Source organism: Apium graveolens, chromosome 10, assembly GCF_009905375.1.
Source record: "Apium graveolens cultivar Ventura chromosome 10, ASM990537v1, whole genome shotgun sequence".
In the NCBI taxonomy this organism is placed as follows: domain Eukaryota; kingdom Viridiplantae; phylum Streptophyta; class Magnoliopsida; order Apiales; family Apiaceae; genus Apium; species Apium graveolens.
Genome location: NC_133656.1, coordinates 231510624 through 231527182, shown reverse-complemented (window position 1 = coordinate 231527182; position 16559 = coordinate 231510624). Strand labels below are relative to the sequence as shown.

The window sequence follows — 16559 nt, the reverse complement described above, 5'->3', positions numbered from 1 at the left end:
TTTAGCAAATTGCAGACTTTAAATATAAGTGAACAGAAACTAACAAACCATTCTACTGCAAATCCAAAACAGAAAATTGGGAATTTAATTACTTACAACGATGAAGTTGGAACCTTGGCCCTCAAACTTGGTCTTGAGGATCCTTGGAAAATCAGGCTTACTTCTCACAAGTGCTATACTACATTCAGCGACCTAACTAAACCTCATCATATCAAGTACAGAGAAGCAGAGCACTTAATATACATGATGGTTCACTATAAGGAGGTTGTTGTTGAAATTGTGCCCTAGTGGATCTATAAACTTGTAATATACTTTTCGGTTTTAGACATGAATACTATATGCTTCACAGAGATCAACAGTTCCAACTGCAAGGTAGTAGGCTCTTTTATTAAAAAAATAAAATAAAATTGTTGCTTGCGGTTATCATTTAAATTGATACCTAGGTTCTGGATATTCCTATTGCAGAATTATTAGTATTCGGAAATTCTGAAAGTTGTTTGTCATCATGCATCTAAGGACAAGGGGTGCCTGAGAATGGAAGCACCTTTTTCTATTGTTTCTCAGACGTGAACAGAACATCTAAAGTTGTGTCTGATTAATGTATTAAGCTCGTCATCCGGTTCATGTATAATGTTGACTCCATAACAGAGCATCTGTAATGCAATATTTTTTTCTTAAGTGCTGTGTCTTAAGTGCTTTTATTTGACTGTATTGGCTCTTATTGCCAAGAAAATTATTTTCACTCACACGACATATTAGTGTTTACCCCGTGTTATAGGTGGAACTGTCTCATTCCAGAGCTGAACTCAGATTGCTCGAGGTGTTCCATTACAATATCTACAAGGTATAAAACAACCAGAATGTGATTTAGTATTAGTATTATAGACACTTTAGTTAAAAACACCACGAGGAGCTCTTTGAGTCTTTCCACATATTCGTGCTATTTATCTGTCATGTTTATTATTTGAGGGCGATGTCAGAGCTCTAACAAGCATGACATGGACATGGCTTGATACAACACGATATAGGATACGACATTTTCCCATAAAATAGTGCATGGTCTGCGGCCCGTGTGGGAGATAACCCTTAAGTTTATATGTTTATGTAGATGCAGAGATCTTAGATCTTTTCTAGAAGGTTCAAGTTTTCAGCTTGATTTAACTTTAAGGAAGTCATTTAGATGGTAGTGAATGATCTGGTTTATGTAAATCTTAGTAACATATATCAATAAATATAAATTAAATAAACCAGCTTCACATAATAGTTGGAATCATATGAAATAGAGTTATTTGCAAAATGTATCCCCATGGTTTGGCCAAAATGTATTTTTTACCTATACTTTATATAACTGTACTTTGCATCCCCTTACTATTTTCGGCGCGACAAATTGCACCCTTTTCGTTAAATTTGTTAAAATTCTCGGGGGCATTTTAGGAAATTAAAATATTTAATTATAATTAGATCATTATTTAAGCTTTTTGACCTTCTTAATGATACTTTTCGAAAAAATTTAAAGAACGAAAATTATAGAGAACGAAAAAATCTTTTCGAAATAATAACATTCAAAATTATCAAAAAATTTACGAAGGCAAAATTAAATAAAATATGTACTTAATGAATTTATTAAAAAACAATTATAAAAAAAATATTTCAATTTTGAACCTTTTTATTTCGAGAAGATCTTTTTATTCTCTACAACTTCCGTTCTTTAAATTTTTTTAAAATGTATCGTTTAGAGGGTTAAAAACCTTAAATAAAGATCTGAAAATAATTTAATATTTTCATTTCCTAAAATACCCCTGAAAATTTTAACAAATTTAACGAAAAAAGGGCAATTTGTCGCGCCGAAAATAGTAAGGGGATGCAAAGTGTAGTTATATAAAGTATAGGTAAAAAATTATATTTTGTTCAAACCACGGGGATGCATTTTGCAAACAACTCTATGAAATATATGAAATCATAACTTTTGACCCTTATAATATCCATCTTCATACATTTTTACCCATTTTCTTAGTAAAAGTCGATTTTACCCTACAATATTCACCGATATGTCGTTTTGGAGGGGAAAAGGGTTAAAAGGTACAATACTTAATATTAGAGGGGTCAAACGGAATGACTTCATACTTTTGGGGCTGATAGATATAACGACCCATGCTTTAGGGGCCAAAAGGTCATTAAGCCTTTTATTTATGTAAGATTATATACATATTGTAAATATGAAAATAATATCATGGATGATCAAATGTGAAAGCATCGAAAAATTAAAGCCACTTATAATTTAGGTTAGGAGATAGCTATATTTATAATATTACTTCGTAAATTTCTTTTAAATAGTATAAGTTGCTAACTAACGTAACAACAAAGGCCATAACATAAAAGTCAGCATCAAGGTAGTGAAAGAAACCATTTATGACTCATGAAAGGAATCAGCATGTTTACACCCTTTAAACAGATAAAAATACTGGAACTTCATACCTCCCAACAAGTTACACCCTGCGTCATGTATAGGAAACTTATTTCTACGACACTATGACAGTGTATACTTTCCCTGCTACTTTCATCGTGCCTAGATCCACTCCCAAACTTACTGCAATGGCAGTGCATACCAGTGGCTGATAGAAAAAATATATATTAAAAACCACACTACTCCAGAGTTGGTGACATTCAGAAAAATTGAAAAGAGTTCTTAGCTCAATAATTGTGAAAGAGTTGGTTGGATCATGGGATTTCAACTAGATAAACTAGAATGAGGATAATATTCTAATACATTTGTAATCTCATTCCTGTTAAGCGGGTTGAAATCCCATGATCCTCAAATGACCTTCAAAATTTGTCCCAGAACACCACATGGGAGTCCAGTTTCGGGCAAGTGACGTTACTTTCCTCAAAAAATTTCCTTCACTTTCTAGTGGGAGTCCAGTTTCGGGCAAGTGACGTTACTTTCCTCAAAATTTTCCTTCACTCTCTAGTACAAGCAAGCTATTCACTCCTACCGCGTACACCGACTTGTAAACTATTCACTCCTAAAAGGTTTACTGGGATGAATGAAATAACCACAGAACACACGTTTGTATTCACTTCTAGGTTCGGATATAGAGATATATTCCAACAAAAGAACTTTACTCTTAAACATCAAGTACAAAAAAGATGCAAACAACATTATATATATAAAAAAAGTTCACTTATGGAAAATGTACAAGAGCACTTACAACATGTCATATCACTTTCAAATTGGACAATAGAAATCCTGATCCAATTCTCCGGCCTCTGGACTCTGGTCCTGGAGATTTGAAGTTAATCCATTGACAAAGCTCATCCTCCATTCTCATTTATTTTCCAACATACTACAAATCATATTCCATTCGGATCCATTTTTCTACAATCCTGTGTGGATTTGACAGCAACGCCAAAACCTAATGGCATATCCGACATAGAGAACACCACAACTCCATCATTAGTATTAATATTCTCAGTAATTCTCCTATTACTACGCCAACTACTAGCTGACTACTTCTACGTACAAATAAAACATATATAGTCGTGCAACAGCTATATTTTAAATATGTTTAGATTATTAAAAAACCCAACAAGTTCCCCCCTAAACTACTAGTATTTTTCCACTCCCGCATCGCCTGCAACAATGTCCTTGACACCTAGCAAACTCCGCATTGCTTCGAACTTAACCTTTCCTAAAGCCTTTGTCAGAATATCTGCTCGTTGTTCCTGTGTGCTCACATACTTCACAATCAGCTCACCTCTCTCAATGCACTCCCGGATAAAATGGAACCTGACATCTATGTGTTTACTCCTCCCGTGTAGCACCGGATTCTTCATTAATTCAATAGCCGATCTATTATCCACACACAATATCACAGCTCCAACTTCTTGCCCTGTTAGTTCACCTAGTAAGCCTCGAAGCCATATGCTTTGACACGCCGCCATGGTGGCTGTCATATATTCAGCTTCACAGGAGGAGAGTGCAATCACTCTTTGTTTCTGAGATGCCCAAGAAATGAGATTTCCATCCAGATAAAAACACATTCCCCCTGTGCTTCTTCTGTCTACAACATCCCCAGCCAAGTCGTTGTCTGAAAAACCAATTACAGCCATCTTGCTTCCCGCCTTCTTGTACTCGAGTCCATAATCGAATGTCCCTTGTATATATCTCAGAATATGTTTTACTGCTTGTTGGTGCTTCGTTGTAGGTGCTTCCATGAATCTACTAACTATCCCCACAGCGTAAGAAACATCAGGTCGCGTGTGGGTTAAATACCTCAAGCTTCCAACAATGCTCCTGTATTCCTTAGCATCTACCAATTGTCCTCCTTCATCCTTATCAAGTTGCATTTTCTGCTCCATTGGATACCTTGCCAAATTGCAGTCCATCATTCCTGCTTTTTCAAGAATTTTCTTGGCGTATGTAGTCTGTTTCAAGGTAATGGATGACCTCCCCTACTTCACCTCTATACCCAAGTAGTAAGATAGTAAACCCAGATTGCTCATTTCAAACTTAACACTCATTTGTTCCTTAAAGTGTTTAATCTCATCCTCACTCCATCCCACGACTATCAAGTCATCTACGTAAACTCCCACAATCAGCACACTTCCTTCCCTACACCTTGTGTACACTGCCTGCTCATGTAAACATCTTTTAAAACCCAACTCTCGCAAGCATCTATCCAACTTTGCATTCCATCCTCTAGGGGCCTGACGCAAGCCATGCAATGCTTTTATCAATTTATATACCTTTTGTTCTTGACCTCTCTTGACAAAACCCTCGGGTTGTGCAACATATACCTCCTCCATTAACTCCCCATTTAAGATAACTGACTTGACATCAAGATGGTGTACCTCCCACTGTTCTCTGGCTGAGAGCATGGTTACAGAAATCGGAAATCGGACTAAATCGGTTGAGTTACCGATTTACGATTTATCGGAAATCGTCCCTGGAGGCTTTCTGGCATTTCCGGAATGGGAACGATTTATCGGAATATTAAATCGGAATAAAATCGGCTATATTTTAATATATATTTTTAAATATATATATATAAGTAAAATATATTATATAGTATGTTTCTTAAACAAAGTCCAAGCGTTGTACTTGTACATGTACTACAGCCTAAAGTATATTGTACTACAACTCTAAAATATAGTGTATAGCTTTGCATAGAGTGTTACTGTGCTTTATTCATTAAAAAAGTATACAAGTGCATAGATTCTCATCTTCTTCTCCCTTTTATCCCTCCCTTTTCCGGCTTCCCCTTCTTTACATCGTCTTATGGTTCTTCGTTTTAAACTTTTTCGTTCTTTATCATTCAAGGGATTCGTTTTACACTTCCCGTTTCATTCTTTCCTTTAAGTATCATAGAATTGAGATTGAAATCTGGTTTTGATCTGGTAATTTTTCCGATTTGACCCGAAATTTGACCCGATTTCACAAATACGTTTTTTGAACCGATTCACTCTAATAATATCGGCAGCCCTGATCTGACTGATATTTCGGCCGATTTATCGGCGATACGGCCGATTTCTGTAACACTGGCTGAGAGTGCCAACAACAACCGTATTGTCTCCAAACGTGCCATTGGAGCAAATACCTCTTCATAATCGATTTCTTTTCTTTGGACATACCCTTTTGCAACGGGTTGGGCCTTATGTTTAACAATATTTCCATCCGCGTCTCTTTTGAGTTTATAGACCCACTTTAAACCAATAGCCTTATGCCCGGATGGTAGATCAGTGAGAAACCATGTTTTGTTCTTCTCGATGGCTTCCACCTCCAGTTTCATAGTATTCTGCCATTCCTTCTCCTTCGCTGCTTCAGCATAACAAATTGGTTCCGCAGCCTTTAGTAACATAAGTTCATCGATCATGTTTATCACCTCGGTTTCATTATACAAGTCTTCCATCATTCTATAATGATGTGGCCCACTACTGAGTTCAGTAGAACCACCTGCAGAAGAGACACTTGCAGATGACTCAGATATAAACGTTTCTGGAGTTCCTGTTCGTGGTGTTTGTACAGGTGTTGGCACCTCATTTTCGGTCTCTGAGATTTCTTCTCTCTCTGTAAAAACAGTTTCGATGGTGAAATACTCAGATGTCAATCTCCCGTCACCTCCTTCTTGTTGCCACGGCCAGAAGCTCTTCTCTTGAAATACCACATCTCTACTCACGTGTACTGTCCCTGTTCTGGGATCATACAACCTTTCTCCTTTTGTGCCTGGTTCTCTCCCAAGATATACAACCTGCTTACTGCGATCATCAAGTTTTTTAATACGTACCATCGGGATTTTCATATACGCGATACACCCAAATACTCGGATATGGGCTAGATTTGGCTTCCTTCCATTCCAGGCTTCATATGGAGTTTTTCCATTCAAACTTCATGTTGGCAAACGGTTCAGGACATACACAGTGTGACGTGCTGCCTCCCCCCACATATACGAAGGCATTTTTGACTCTTTAAGGAAGCTTCTGATCATGGCTGCCACCGTTCGATTCCTGCGCTCTACTACCCCGTTTTGTTGCGGGGTGTAGGGTGTTGTAAGTTGTCTGCTAACACCTGATTCTTCACAAAACTCTGTAAATGATTGTGAGCAGAACTCCCCTCCACGGTCTGTCCTTAATGTCTTTATGTTCGTCTCTGTTTTATTTTCAACCATCACCTTAAACTTCTTAAACACAGCTAATGCCTCACTCTTCTCCTTCAAACAATAAACCCACATTTTTTTTACTAAAATCGTCTACAAATAACAAGAAATAACGATTACCTCCTGGAGTTGTTGGTGAGATGGGTCCACAAATGTCTGCGTATACTAGCTCCAACACCTTTTTTGCTTCAAATTTTGTTTGTGAAGGGAACGATCCTCTTGACTGTTTTGACATCAAGCATCCTTCACACCTGGTTGATGGGTGTGTCAACCTTGGGATTCCCTTTTCCATTCCCTCCTTTGACATCAACTCAAGTGCTTGGAAATTTACGTGTCTCATTCTGGAGTGCCATAGCCATGTGTTCTCCTCCGCTTTTGTGATCATACACCTAGGCCACATCTCTTCAAGACTTATTTTGTACAACCGATTCTCATATTTTTTCACTTTCATCAAAAGCCTCCCTTGCTCATTGTATACCCACAAGTAATCCCCATCTAACATAACTTTGTTTCCATCTTCAGATAACTGTCCCAGGCTAATGATATTACTACACAATGCAGGGATATAGTATACATCTCTCAATAGCTTATCTTCGCCGTTCTTGCACCTGAAGGAGACGACCCATTTACCCTTTATACACACGGTAGATCCATCTCCAAATTTTACCTGCCCACTCATGTTCTCATTTAACTCCTTAAACTTTCCTCGATAACCTGTCATATGGTTCGATGCTCCATTGTCCAAGTACCAGACCTGTGTCTCCTTTTGATCTCCTAGACTCTCTTTCAGCTTTGGGTTCACTCTTTCTTCCTTCAATAACATTGGATTGCTCGTGATTTCAGATATAAGCAAAGCTGGTTCACCATCCTGGAGTCTGGTTAAATTCAACTCCCTCTGTGTGTCCCTGTTCTTACGAGGTTTTCGACATTCATACGCAAAATGTCCATACACTTGACAATTGAAACACCTTACCTTGCTTTTGTCTTGTCCATCACGATTCCCGTTTTTCCATCGGTTGTCTCCATCGCCTCGAGTCCCTTCTTTGTTGGTTCGTTTTAACCATTCTTCTCGAGTCAATAAAACTTGTTCCTCATTGCTCTGCTTCCTTCTCCACTCCTCCTCTGTTAATAGAAGTTGTCCTTGGTTCGCTTCAGTTCGTCCACCCAGTCGTTCTTCATGAACTTTCAACGAGCTAATTACTTCTTCTACTGACATCCCCTCCAAGTCTCCAAACTGCTCGATGGTTGAAGCAATTTGAAGAAACCTTGAAGGCACGGCTCTGAGAAGTTTCTTCACTACATACGCTTCTTCCATTTTCTCTCCTAGTGCTCTAATATTCGTGACCAGGCCGTTTAGTTTCATGTAAAAGTCGTCTAGCTGATCAGTCTCTTTCATGCCCAATGCTTCAAAATCTCCCTTTAATGTCTGAGCTCTTGCCGTTTTCACTTTCTCAGCACCTAGACTCATGATTTTGACTGCCTCTCACGCCCCTTTAGACGTTGTTTTGTCAGCAATGGATAACAACATGTCTTCCGGTATCCCTTGGTAGATAATAGCTAGAGCTCTCTTATCAGTCTTGTCTTCCACCGTGGCTTTTGGATCATTTGGTTCGATTGCATCCCACACTCCATGGGCCTGCATAAACACCTTCATTTTTAGTGCCCATGCAGTGTAGTTCACCTTCGTTAACATGGGAAAGCTTAAACCGAACGAGCTCTCTTTGGTTTTGTTGGTCTTCATCATAGCTGACCTGGTAAATTTGCTTGAACAGAAACCTACGCTCTGATACCAAAAGAAGCACTAGTATATACTCACACACACCTGTATGTATAATTAAGGAACGTTAAACTCTCTTATTAATTAAAATAGAACTAGATACAGGGTAATATAAGCCTGCTAAAAACAAGGATCAAAACAACCAACTCCTACACTATCTCCACTACCTTAATTCTCCTATTACTACGCCAACTACTAGCTGACTACTTCTACGTACAAATAAAACATATATAGCCATGCAACAGCTATATTTTAAATATGTTTAGATTATTAAAAAACCCAGCAATGGGAAAGGGCTTCAACTATGTTCTTTAGGTTATTTCCCGTAAAACTGAACAGCTTCTCAAACACTTGGTAGTTTCTTTCTCATCCAACGGCCTCATCTTTCTCCTACAATCTGACCATAAAACATAAGGTTCTGCGTTCCCTAGCTATTGTGACTAATAAAACTAGGAAATTTTGGCAAAAAAAAAACTAGGAAAGATTTTCATCCTATCAAAACCTAAAAGTCAAGAAAAAAAAATCAAACAATCAATACAAATTTACTAGAAAATTGAGCAAAGCAAACCTAAATACAGAGCAAGAAATATTAAATTAAAACTAAATATAAACACAGCCATATATGATTATGTATAAAATGCCTTGTGGTGAGTGTAGGCAGCAAGAGTTTGAAAGAGGCAAGGCTGTTGTATGGATATGTGTGTATATAATGTCTTAAACCCCTCCCCAAACCCTAATAACTACACGGCTACTATTTTCCTTTATTTATTAATTCTTATTTATTAACATCCTAAAAAAAATCTTACTTATTAACATTACTATACTTTACATGTATTTTAATCATCAATGTCTTATCCCTTATATAATATATAATATATAATATATAATATATAATTAAAATAAAACTTGCATTTTAATACTAATTTTATTATACATATGTGAACTGGCTTATAAGTTTATTCCATGCACATAGATCCACTTAATTAACATATCATATCATAAAAAATATGTGGATTTGTATCTCCAAGGTTTTACTCCAAATTATTACTCTAAAGTTATATAATATAAATGACATCTATTCAAATAGAAATAAATTTTAGAATTAAAACTAAAAACTAATTTACACCCTTATATTAATCTAATTTAATGAACCCTACCATTAGCACACATAATAAAACTAAACCCTTTCAAACAAAATTTTAGTTTTTTCACTCCGTTTTTATTTTATTTTTTGTCGTCAAATGATAAGCTTTTTTTTTTTAAATCTCCGTATGTCAACGATCGACTTGTATATCATATGTTATATTTCGACATGATTTACAAAAAATTATTCTAATTTCTAATTTTCATTGTAAGTGAGTTTATATTTAAGTAGTACCCTAATATAAATGATAATAAATTGATTTACATGAGTTAAATTTTAATAAATCAATGCCCTTGAAATCAAAAATGATTTCAAAAATTTGTTCATTAATCGTAATTATTCATTTATCAAGATCAATCATATATTATCTCAATTATATTGTATCCGAAAAAAAAAATATTTGACGAGATTAATTGTTTATCAAATATTTACTTATCAAGGTTGTGCTATAATTTCTTTATTATATGAGAAGAACTTAATTTTAGAAAAAGTCTAATTTAATTACTTGCTGATTTGATACTCAACGTCTCTTAGCAGCCTCAATTTTGCTGTGGACATCTTTGTCTTTCTTCTGCAAACATAACATATACACGTACGTATGATTTTATGGTAGAAATGTTGTTGCTAATGTTTTCTCGTAAATACAGTCGGGCAGCAAGACAAACTCCTAGTATAAATATTGTCACGGTGTACAGATAAGCCATATCGGCGATTAGTGTAGACAAAAATATGCTTTATGTGATGCACGGATTTTCATAATAAATATACCATATACAGATAACCATATCAGCCAATTAGTATAGACAAAAATATGCGTTATGTGATGCACGGATATTCATAATATACGTCACCTCCTTATATTGCCATATCTCTACTTGTATGCTAGAGGACCAGACCTCGAAACAGCAAATCTTGGCAACGGACTGGGACCCCTGCTGCTGCTACCTGATGTCGAACCTTCTGTGAACTTCACTTTGCGGCTTGTACTATAATCTAATGGCCCAGACCGCCTTCCGGCTCCGTTTTGACTGCTTCCACCGTCAGCATCATAATAAGCTTGATCCTGGCTATGGATTGATGATCCCTTGAAATGCCCCTAGTCATTAACACTCGACTGAGGAGTTGAATCTCCGCGAGGATACCTGACTGCAGGAGATGAATGTGACAGAGATACAGCAGGTGAATGGCTCGGTGATGCACCTACTAATGCCAGTGGGGTGGAACGAAAAGTTGTGTAGTACTGGCTATATATTGAACGCAGAATGGCACAAGGGACGTGGGGTTCAAGAGAGCTCCTCGGTAGGTATGGGGAAATTTCACAGAATTGGTGCAGGAATATTAGCTTTGCTACAAGATGAGACCTGTGAGAAGATCAAAAGAACGATTTATGTTATAATCCATTCTACTTGCAGTCACTAGAAAGCCGCAGGGATGCAATTTTTGAACGCGCACTGCAGCGTGCAAAACAGAGTGATATATGGACACCAACTTAAATTGGCACCAAGTCTATATTACCTCTAATATTCTCCATCACCAAATTCACAGATTTAGCATACTTCTGAACTTGGAAACTTGTCATGAAGTAGCTTATACTAAATGGCTGATCTTTCATCTTAGATAAATTTTATGGCAATATTGAGCGAACGCTACACTTAAAAGGCTAAAGCTATGTCTAAGAGAATGCTAGCATGGAAGAGCTCTTACAAAATAATACATAACTCATCCGTATAACATGCAGAGTGTTTCCTAGTACACCTTTTAGCTTCTTAGACATTCCGGGATGCAAATGCTCTAGTACAATTTTAGCTTCTGAACTTTCGATGCTTTTTTGCAAGATAAAGCCTGCTACGCCACAGTAGCAAAGCTTGCAGCCTCAATTTAGTGATGGTTAATTTATATCATAGTTTATTCTTATACAGGTTCGACCTTAACCTAGAAGACAGAGTAATAACAGACTTGAAATGTTGCGCCAAGGAAACACTTATTTGATGATTAATAGATAAATAGAAGGCAATTTTGTGGATTTTATGTTGAAAGACATCTGAGATTCTAACCTTGCTAATATTACAAGAGACCCTAGGACTTTCTATCACATATTAGTTTTGCAGTTGCATAAGTGTCCAATTTGCTAGACTTACATCGACTTGACTTCAGTAAGAGTCAAAACTGAAAGTGTAGGAATTACTTGTACATGAAATAGGCTTGAGATAATTCATAATTACCTTATGTATGCTAAAATAACTTGGATCAACAAATTATAGATATTACAGCATGGTCAAATCAAAAGATATATTTTACCTGTCAGTTTCATTCCAACCATTTAGGGTGATCCCAGCAGATACCTTAACAAAGAGCTGCATTAAGGATTTTATGCTTGTTTCAGCAGATAAACCATTATGTACTTCAGAATCTAATGTTTCGTCGACGTGACCATTTGAAAAAGAATGCTTATGATGATTTTCTCTTTCCAGCCTAACAAATTCACTTCCTGCGATTACAGCACAAATGCACCTGCCAAATCAAAAGCAATGCAAGTTTGTAACACTATTCAGGTTATATAAAATAAAGAAGCTGGGCCTATTTGTTCTCTTAGCAGTCAAGAGAAAGCTGGGAAAAGATGAGATATGAAAAGGTCAAAAGCTAGCTGCATATTCACATACTATTTAAGACCTCTTTGCCCACTTTCGGAATGTCTAGTATTCAATACAACCCTGCCAACATATTTCTTATTTTATTAGTTCAAACCACCAAACACTTTCATTTCATAAGTTTGGTCTTTCAGTCAATAGGCCATTACTATAAAATTGAGAACTGCCATGTTACTTGAGCATCTTTCTAAAACTTACAGTCAGTAGTTCGTCATGTGTTTGGTCTGCACATGCAAGGTAGTCCGACTGCAAGTGAGGGTGAGAATTCATATGACCAAAATATACATGTTCATCAACCCCTGATAAGACTCTCCACTTGTAAGATGGATTTGGTTAGTCTACGACACATTATGAGACAAAATATGAAGGCTCAAAGTTTTCTAAACAGCACGATGCTGTTAGTGTGGTACGAGTTGGTTTTAACAAAAAACCAGAAAATTGTCCAAACAGTCCTATCAAGCTAAGGGATTATCTAGTAAACATTACATTACCTTCAGGGCCAAGAATAATTGAAAATTGGTAATTATCCATAAATAATGATGAAGGTTTACTTCAACACTAATCGATAGTTAAAACAATTAAGGTTCTCTTAAGGCGACGGAATTCACAGGGAATTCAAAACTTTAGCACCACAAATTCAGCGCAAATAGGTTTTAAAAAAATAAATAAATTTGTGTGTACCTAGCCAGGCAGTGAATGTTGTTGTTTAATCCACCTGTGTCTACATTAAAGGCCGTAGTGTTCCAGATGCTAGATGTCATAAAACTGGCAAACAAATAAGGCAATAAACTCCAAGAACCATCATCTGCACCACGGACATCCTCCAAAATCGCTCTCACCCACTCTGAATCGTGATCAGCAACAACATCTATACTGTTTGCCACTCTTCTGACTCTCCTATTTTCCTTCTTCTCAGGAAGGTCATCTGTTAATTGCTTCATGACACCGGATAATAATGAATATATCAAAGGTGCGCCATCTTCCAGAGCAGTTCCAGCAGCTTTTGCTAGAAGAAAATCGAATGAAATAGCTTGACCAGCTTGAATACAGAATCCAATCACTGTGTCCATATCTATAATCTGCTTCATAATCTCTTTATATCCTATCACCAGCATGAATGCTACCAACAATAACCTCCAACACCTCATGATTTGCTCGTAGTGAAGTGTCAATGCAATTCAAAAGTGCAGCTGTATGCTCTTTCATCATTCTGTCCAACCTGTCAACTCCATAGTCCCCAAAAAAACAAACAAAGGCTTCCAATTCCCTAAGATCAGTTACTGACTCGGCAAAATATCCTCCAACTGGTCTAGCACTCTTGAAGCATCTATGGAGTGGAGAGAACAAGATCCCAGCCCCAGAGACGTCTTTGACAATGTTCTCTATGTACCAACTGCACACGGTTTCAGTAGCCGATCCACTAGTTGCTCAGCAGGCTTCTCAAATAAGTGTAATGCAGAAACCGGGCCACAGAACGCCTCCGTCAACAGAACTTCCCGGATACCCTGTGTGAGGTCCATGCTCATGTGTTGTTCTGCTAGATGAATTATAGATACATGTCGACGAATCAGTGATTCTAGAACTGAAGGACGTTGAAGATCAAATCAGTTTTTAGTACTGCAAGAAGTCTTCTCCTAAAGTTTCCAAGGATACATTCTCTCATGTACTACAAATGACAAGTGCAAAGTTAGGATAAGTCAATTATTAGCGAGTAGAAATGCCTAAATTACAAACCTTATAGATGAATTTCCATGTATTATAGGAAATAATAAGCATGCTCAACTAAGATATAGTATTATATTTATATAGTAATAAATGGCTATGTTACATCTTACATGACAACTTCTGTAGTACCACTCAATTAATACTTAAGATTAATAACTTAAGTCAAATAAACTTCATATAAAAGAAAGCATAAAAAAAGAGAAATGATCTGATTGGTTTTACGGGAAGTTTTTTAATTTGGGGAATGGGTGGAGAAATACGAAGTACATATTTAATCAGGATCAAGTAAACATTCGAGTTAATAAATGAGGAAAATATATATATAATTCAGATTTCACATGGATGACATTAATGGAAAAAGTTTTGTGAAGTATTTCAACATCGCTGCAGATGAAGCCATCAGAAGGAACGTATTAGCATGCATACCTCCCTTAGAACAAATACATGATTTAAAACACATATAGGCTCCATGTCATTTAAAACTGAACAAAGATTAGTCAACCTCTGCATTGCAGCTTCTAACCTAGCATCAGACAAACACAAGAAATGCAAAATTGTGTTGGAAAATATTCCAGTGGACCAAACGACATCATAACAATAATATGACAAAACTTCAACGTCTTACATCTTGATGGAGCTATTACTTTTAGGATAGCTTTCATAGCCCTGGAAATGAAAACCAGATGCACCCTTCGGAGATTTTGATGAAGGCATAGAAGACATTTGAGATGTTAAATTCATGAGAATAGCTGCCTGCTCCGGGTAAAGCTAATATTGAACCTCATATTAGTCAACATAAAATACTACATTTACGTAGAAAACTTCCTCAAGTTGATAACATGACAAAAAGTAACAACCTGCATTTCAAGGGAACAAGCACATGCTTCCCTTGTGGAGTGAGGATTCTGGTTCTTCTATCCTCATTCTGTCCTTTATTCTGAGCTGGACCGGAGCTCTGTAGTCCGCTATGTCCGTGTATAGTTTCCATTTCTGGAAACAAGCTTTTAGGAGTTAAGGGAGCTTTATTCTTCTCTACTTGTTTGATGCTGGTCACATCCTTCATGTTTGGATTCTTAGATCTATTCGTGGCGCATCCCGGATCTTCCATTCAGGATGCTCGGTGATGAAATGGAATATTTCTGAGATTTTGATTTGGATATACGTTCCACAAATCTATGTATTTTGTTGAAAGAAATTAAACTGCTGCTGTTTGTTCTTTTTATATGTGGCTGTTTTTTGTAAGGGGAAATTCAATTTCCTTCTAGCGCCATTGTTAGAGTGAAAGTGGAATCCCTTTTATGATTTACTACAAAGGTATTTATAGTGGGTCTTTCTAATATATGGGCCTAGACCCAACAGTTACTTTTATCAAGTTGTTGTGATCCACAACATATACTTTGCAAAGTTTTCATGCCAAAATGTAGTTTATACATTGCAGCATTATAACAATTGCAACTCATGTCACTTGCTACAGACTAAATGTAGTTTATATGAGTGCAAGAACCTACTCTACTTTTCCATTTCTATGCAAATTGTTATAATTGCCTTCACTCGACGAGGTATTTTTGCAATCGTAAGTGATCGGCAAAGGCCTTGAACTAGTATTCTAGTAAACAACAATCAGAATGTACGTGCAGCATACCGTTTTCATATCAAAAATCTCTTGTTTGTTTCACAGCATAAGGTCACTAGGAATACAAGTGTATCAAATAGTAACTTATTACTCATAAATTAGCTATTCAATCAAAACGAAACATCACAATTACAATGATTGAAACTTGTTCTACCTTTTTCTTGAATCAGAACCACCTCTAATTGATTGCCAAAAAACAGGCCAATTCTTCTGAGCTTCAATCCAACCCAAAGCAGAACCTTCTCTCATAGGATCCCAACTTGATGAAACAATCCCATAACTCACTCCCAAAAGTGCTGTTCCAAAAAACACAAATGACACTATTACAGGAACCCAACTTGGCACATCAACTTTCAACCCTACTTTAAGATAATAAAACAATGGAAAAAACATTAGCCCAATAAACAAAGGAATCCCAACTGAAAAACCCATTCTTTTTATCATTCTATTGGTCACTATCTCTGGTATTACATCAGCTTCTCTCCTTTCTACAATCTCATTTTCCTCATCTTTGTTTTCTTGTTTTTTAAGGTCTTTTTTTGGGTTGTTGGTTTTTCTTGGAGATGGTCCAAACCCTTTTGGTGAATTCAAGGATGCGAAAAAGGCTGTTCTTTTTTGTGGTTTTGGTAGGGGTTTAGCCAAGTAGTGCAAGTGTTTGGATTTGTGAAATGATGGTGGAGATTGTAAAGGTAGTGATGATATAGAAAATGAGCATGTTTCCATTTTTTTTGGGTGATGCTGGTTTGGTGGCTGTTTTGTTTTACTACATGTCTGTTTAAAATGCTTGGCTCAGACTAAAAAGCTTATCTTGTACTCCCTCCGTCCCCCTCAATTCTTTACATTGGGGACGGGATTCGGCACGCAATTTAATACTCTTATTAAATGTAGTTGTATAATTATTTTTAAATTTTTTTTCTTCTAAATAAAAATATAATGTTCAAACTTTTATACAAAAAAAGAAAATTTTAAAAATAAATTA

General features: G+C 36.6%; 1 protein-coding gene across 6 annotated transcripts; it reads right to left on the bottom strand.

Moving 5' to 3' along the window:
* Nucleotides 1–10176: 10176 nt before the first annotated feature.
* On the bottom strand, nucleotides 10177–16348 carry LOC141689341 (protein NAP1-like). 6 transcript variants are annotated; one of them, XM_074493614.1, is made up of 6 exons: nucleotides 14805–15730; nucleotides 14573–14715; nucleotides 14374–14470; nucleotides 12904–13888; nucleotides 11873–12085; nucleotides 10177–10935 (listed from the first exon to the last, which is right to left on the bottom strand). In XM_074493614.1, exons 4-6 carry the CDS (start codon nucleotides 13368–13370, stop codon nucleotides 10671–10673), a joined length of 945 nt encoding a protein of 314 aa, XP_074349715.1. In that variant the 5' UTR covers nucleotides 13371–13888; nucleotides 14374–14470; nucleotides 14573–14715; nucleotides 14805–15730; the 3' UTR covers nucleotides 10177–10670. The 6 variants fall into 6 exon arrangements, 5 of the variants coding, with proteins under 5 accessions (XP_074349715.1, XP_074349714.1, XP_074349716.1 ...); XM_074493613.1 differs by having other exon boundaries at nucleotides 12904–14470; XM_074493615.1 differs by lacking the exon at nucleotides 14374–14470.
* Between the last annotated feature and the right edge of the window lie 211 nt (nucleotides 16349–16559).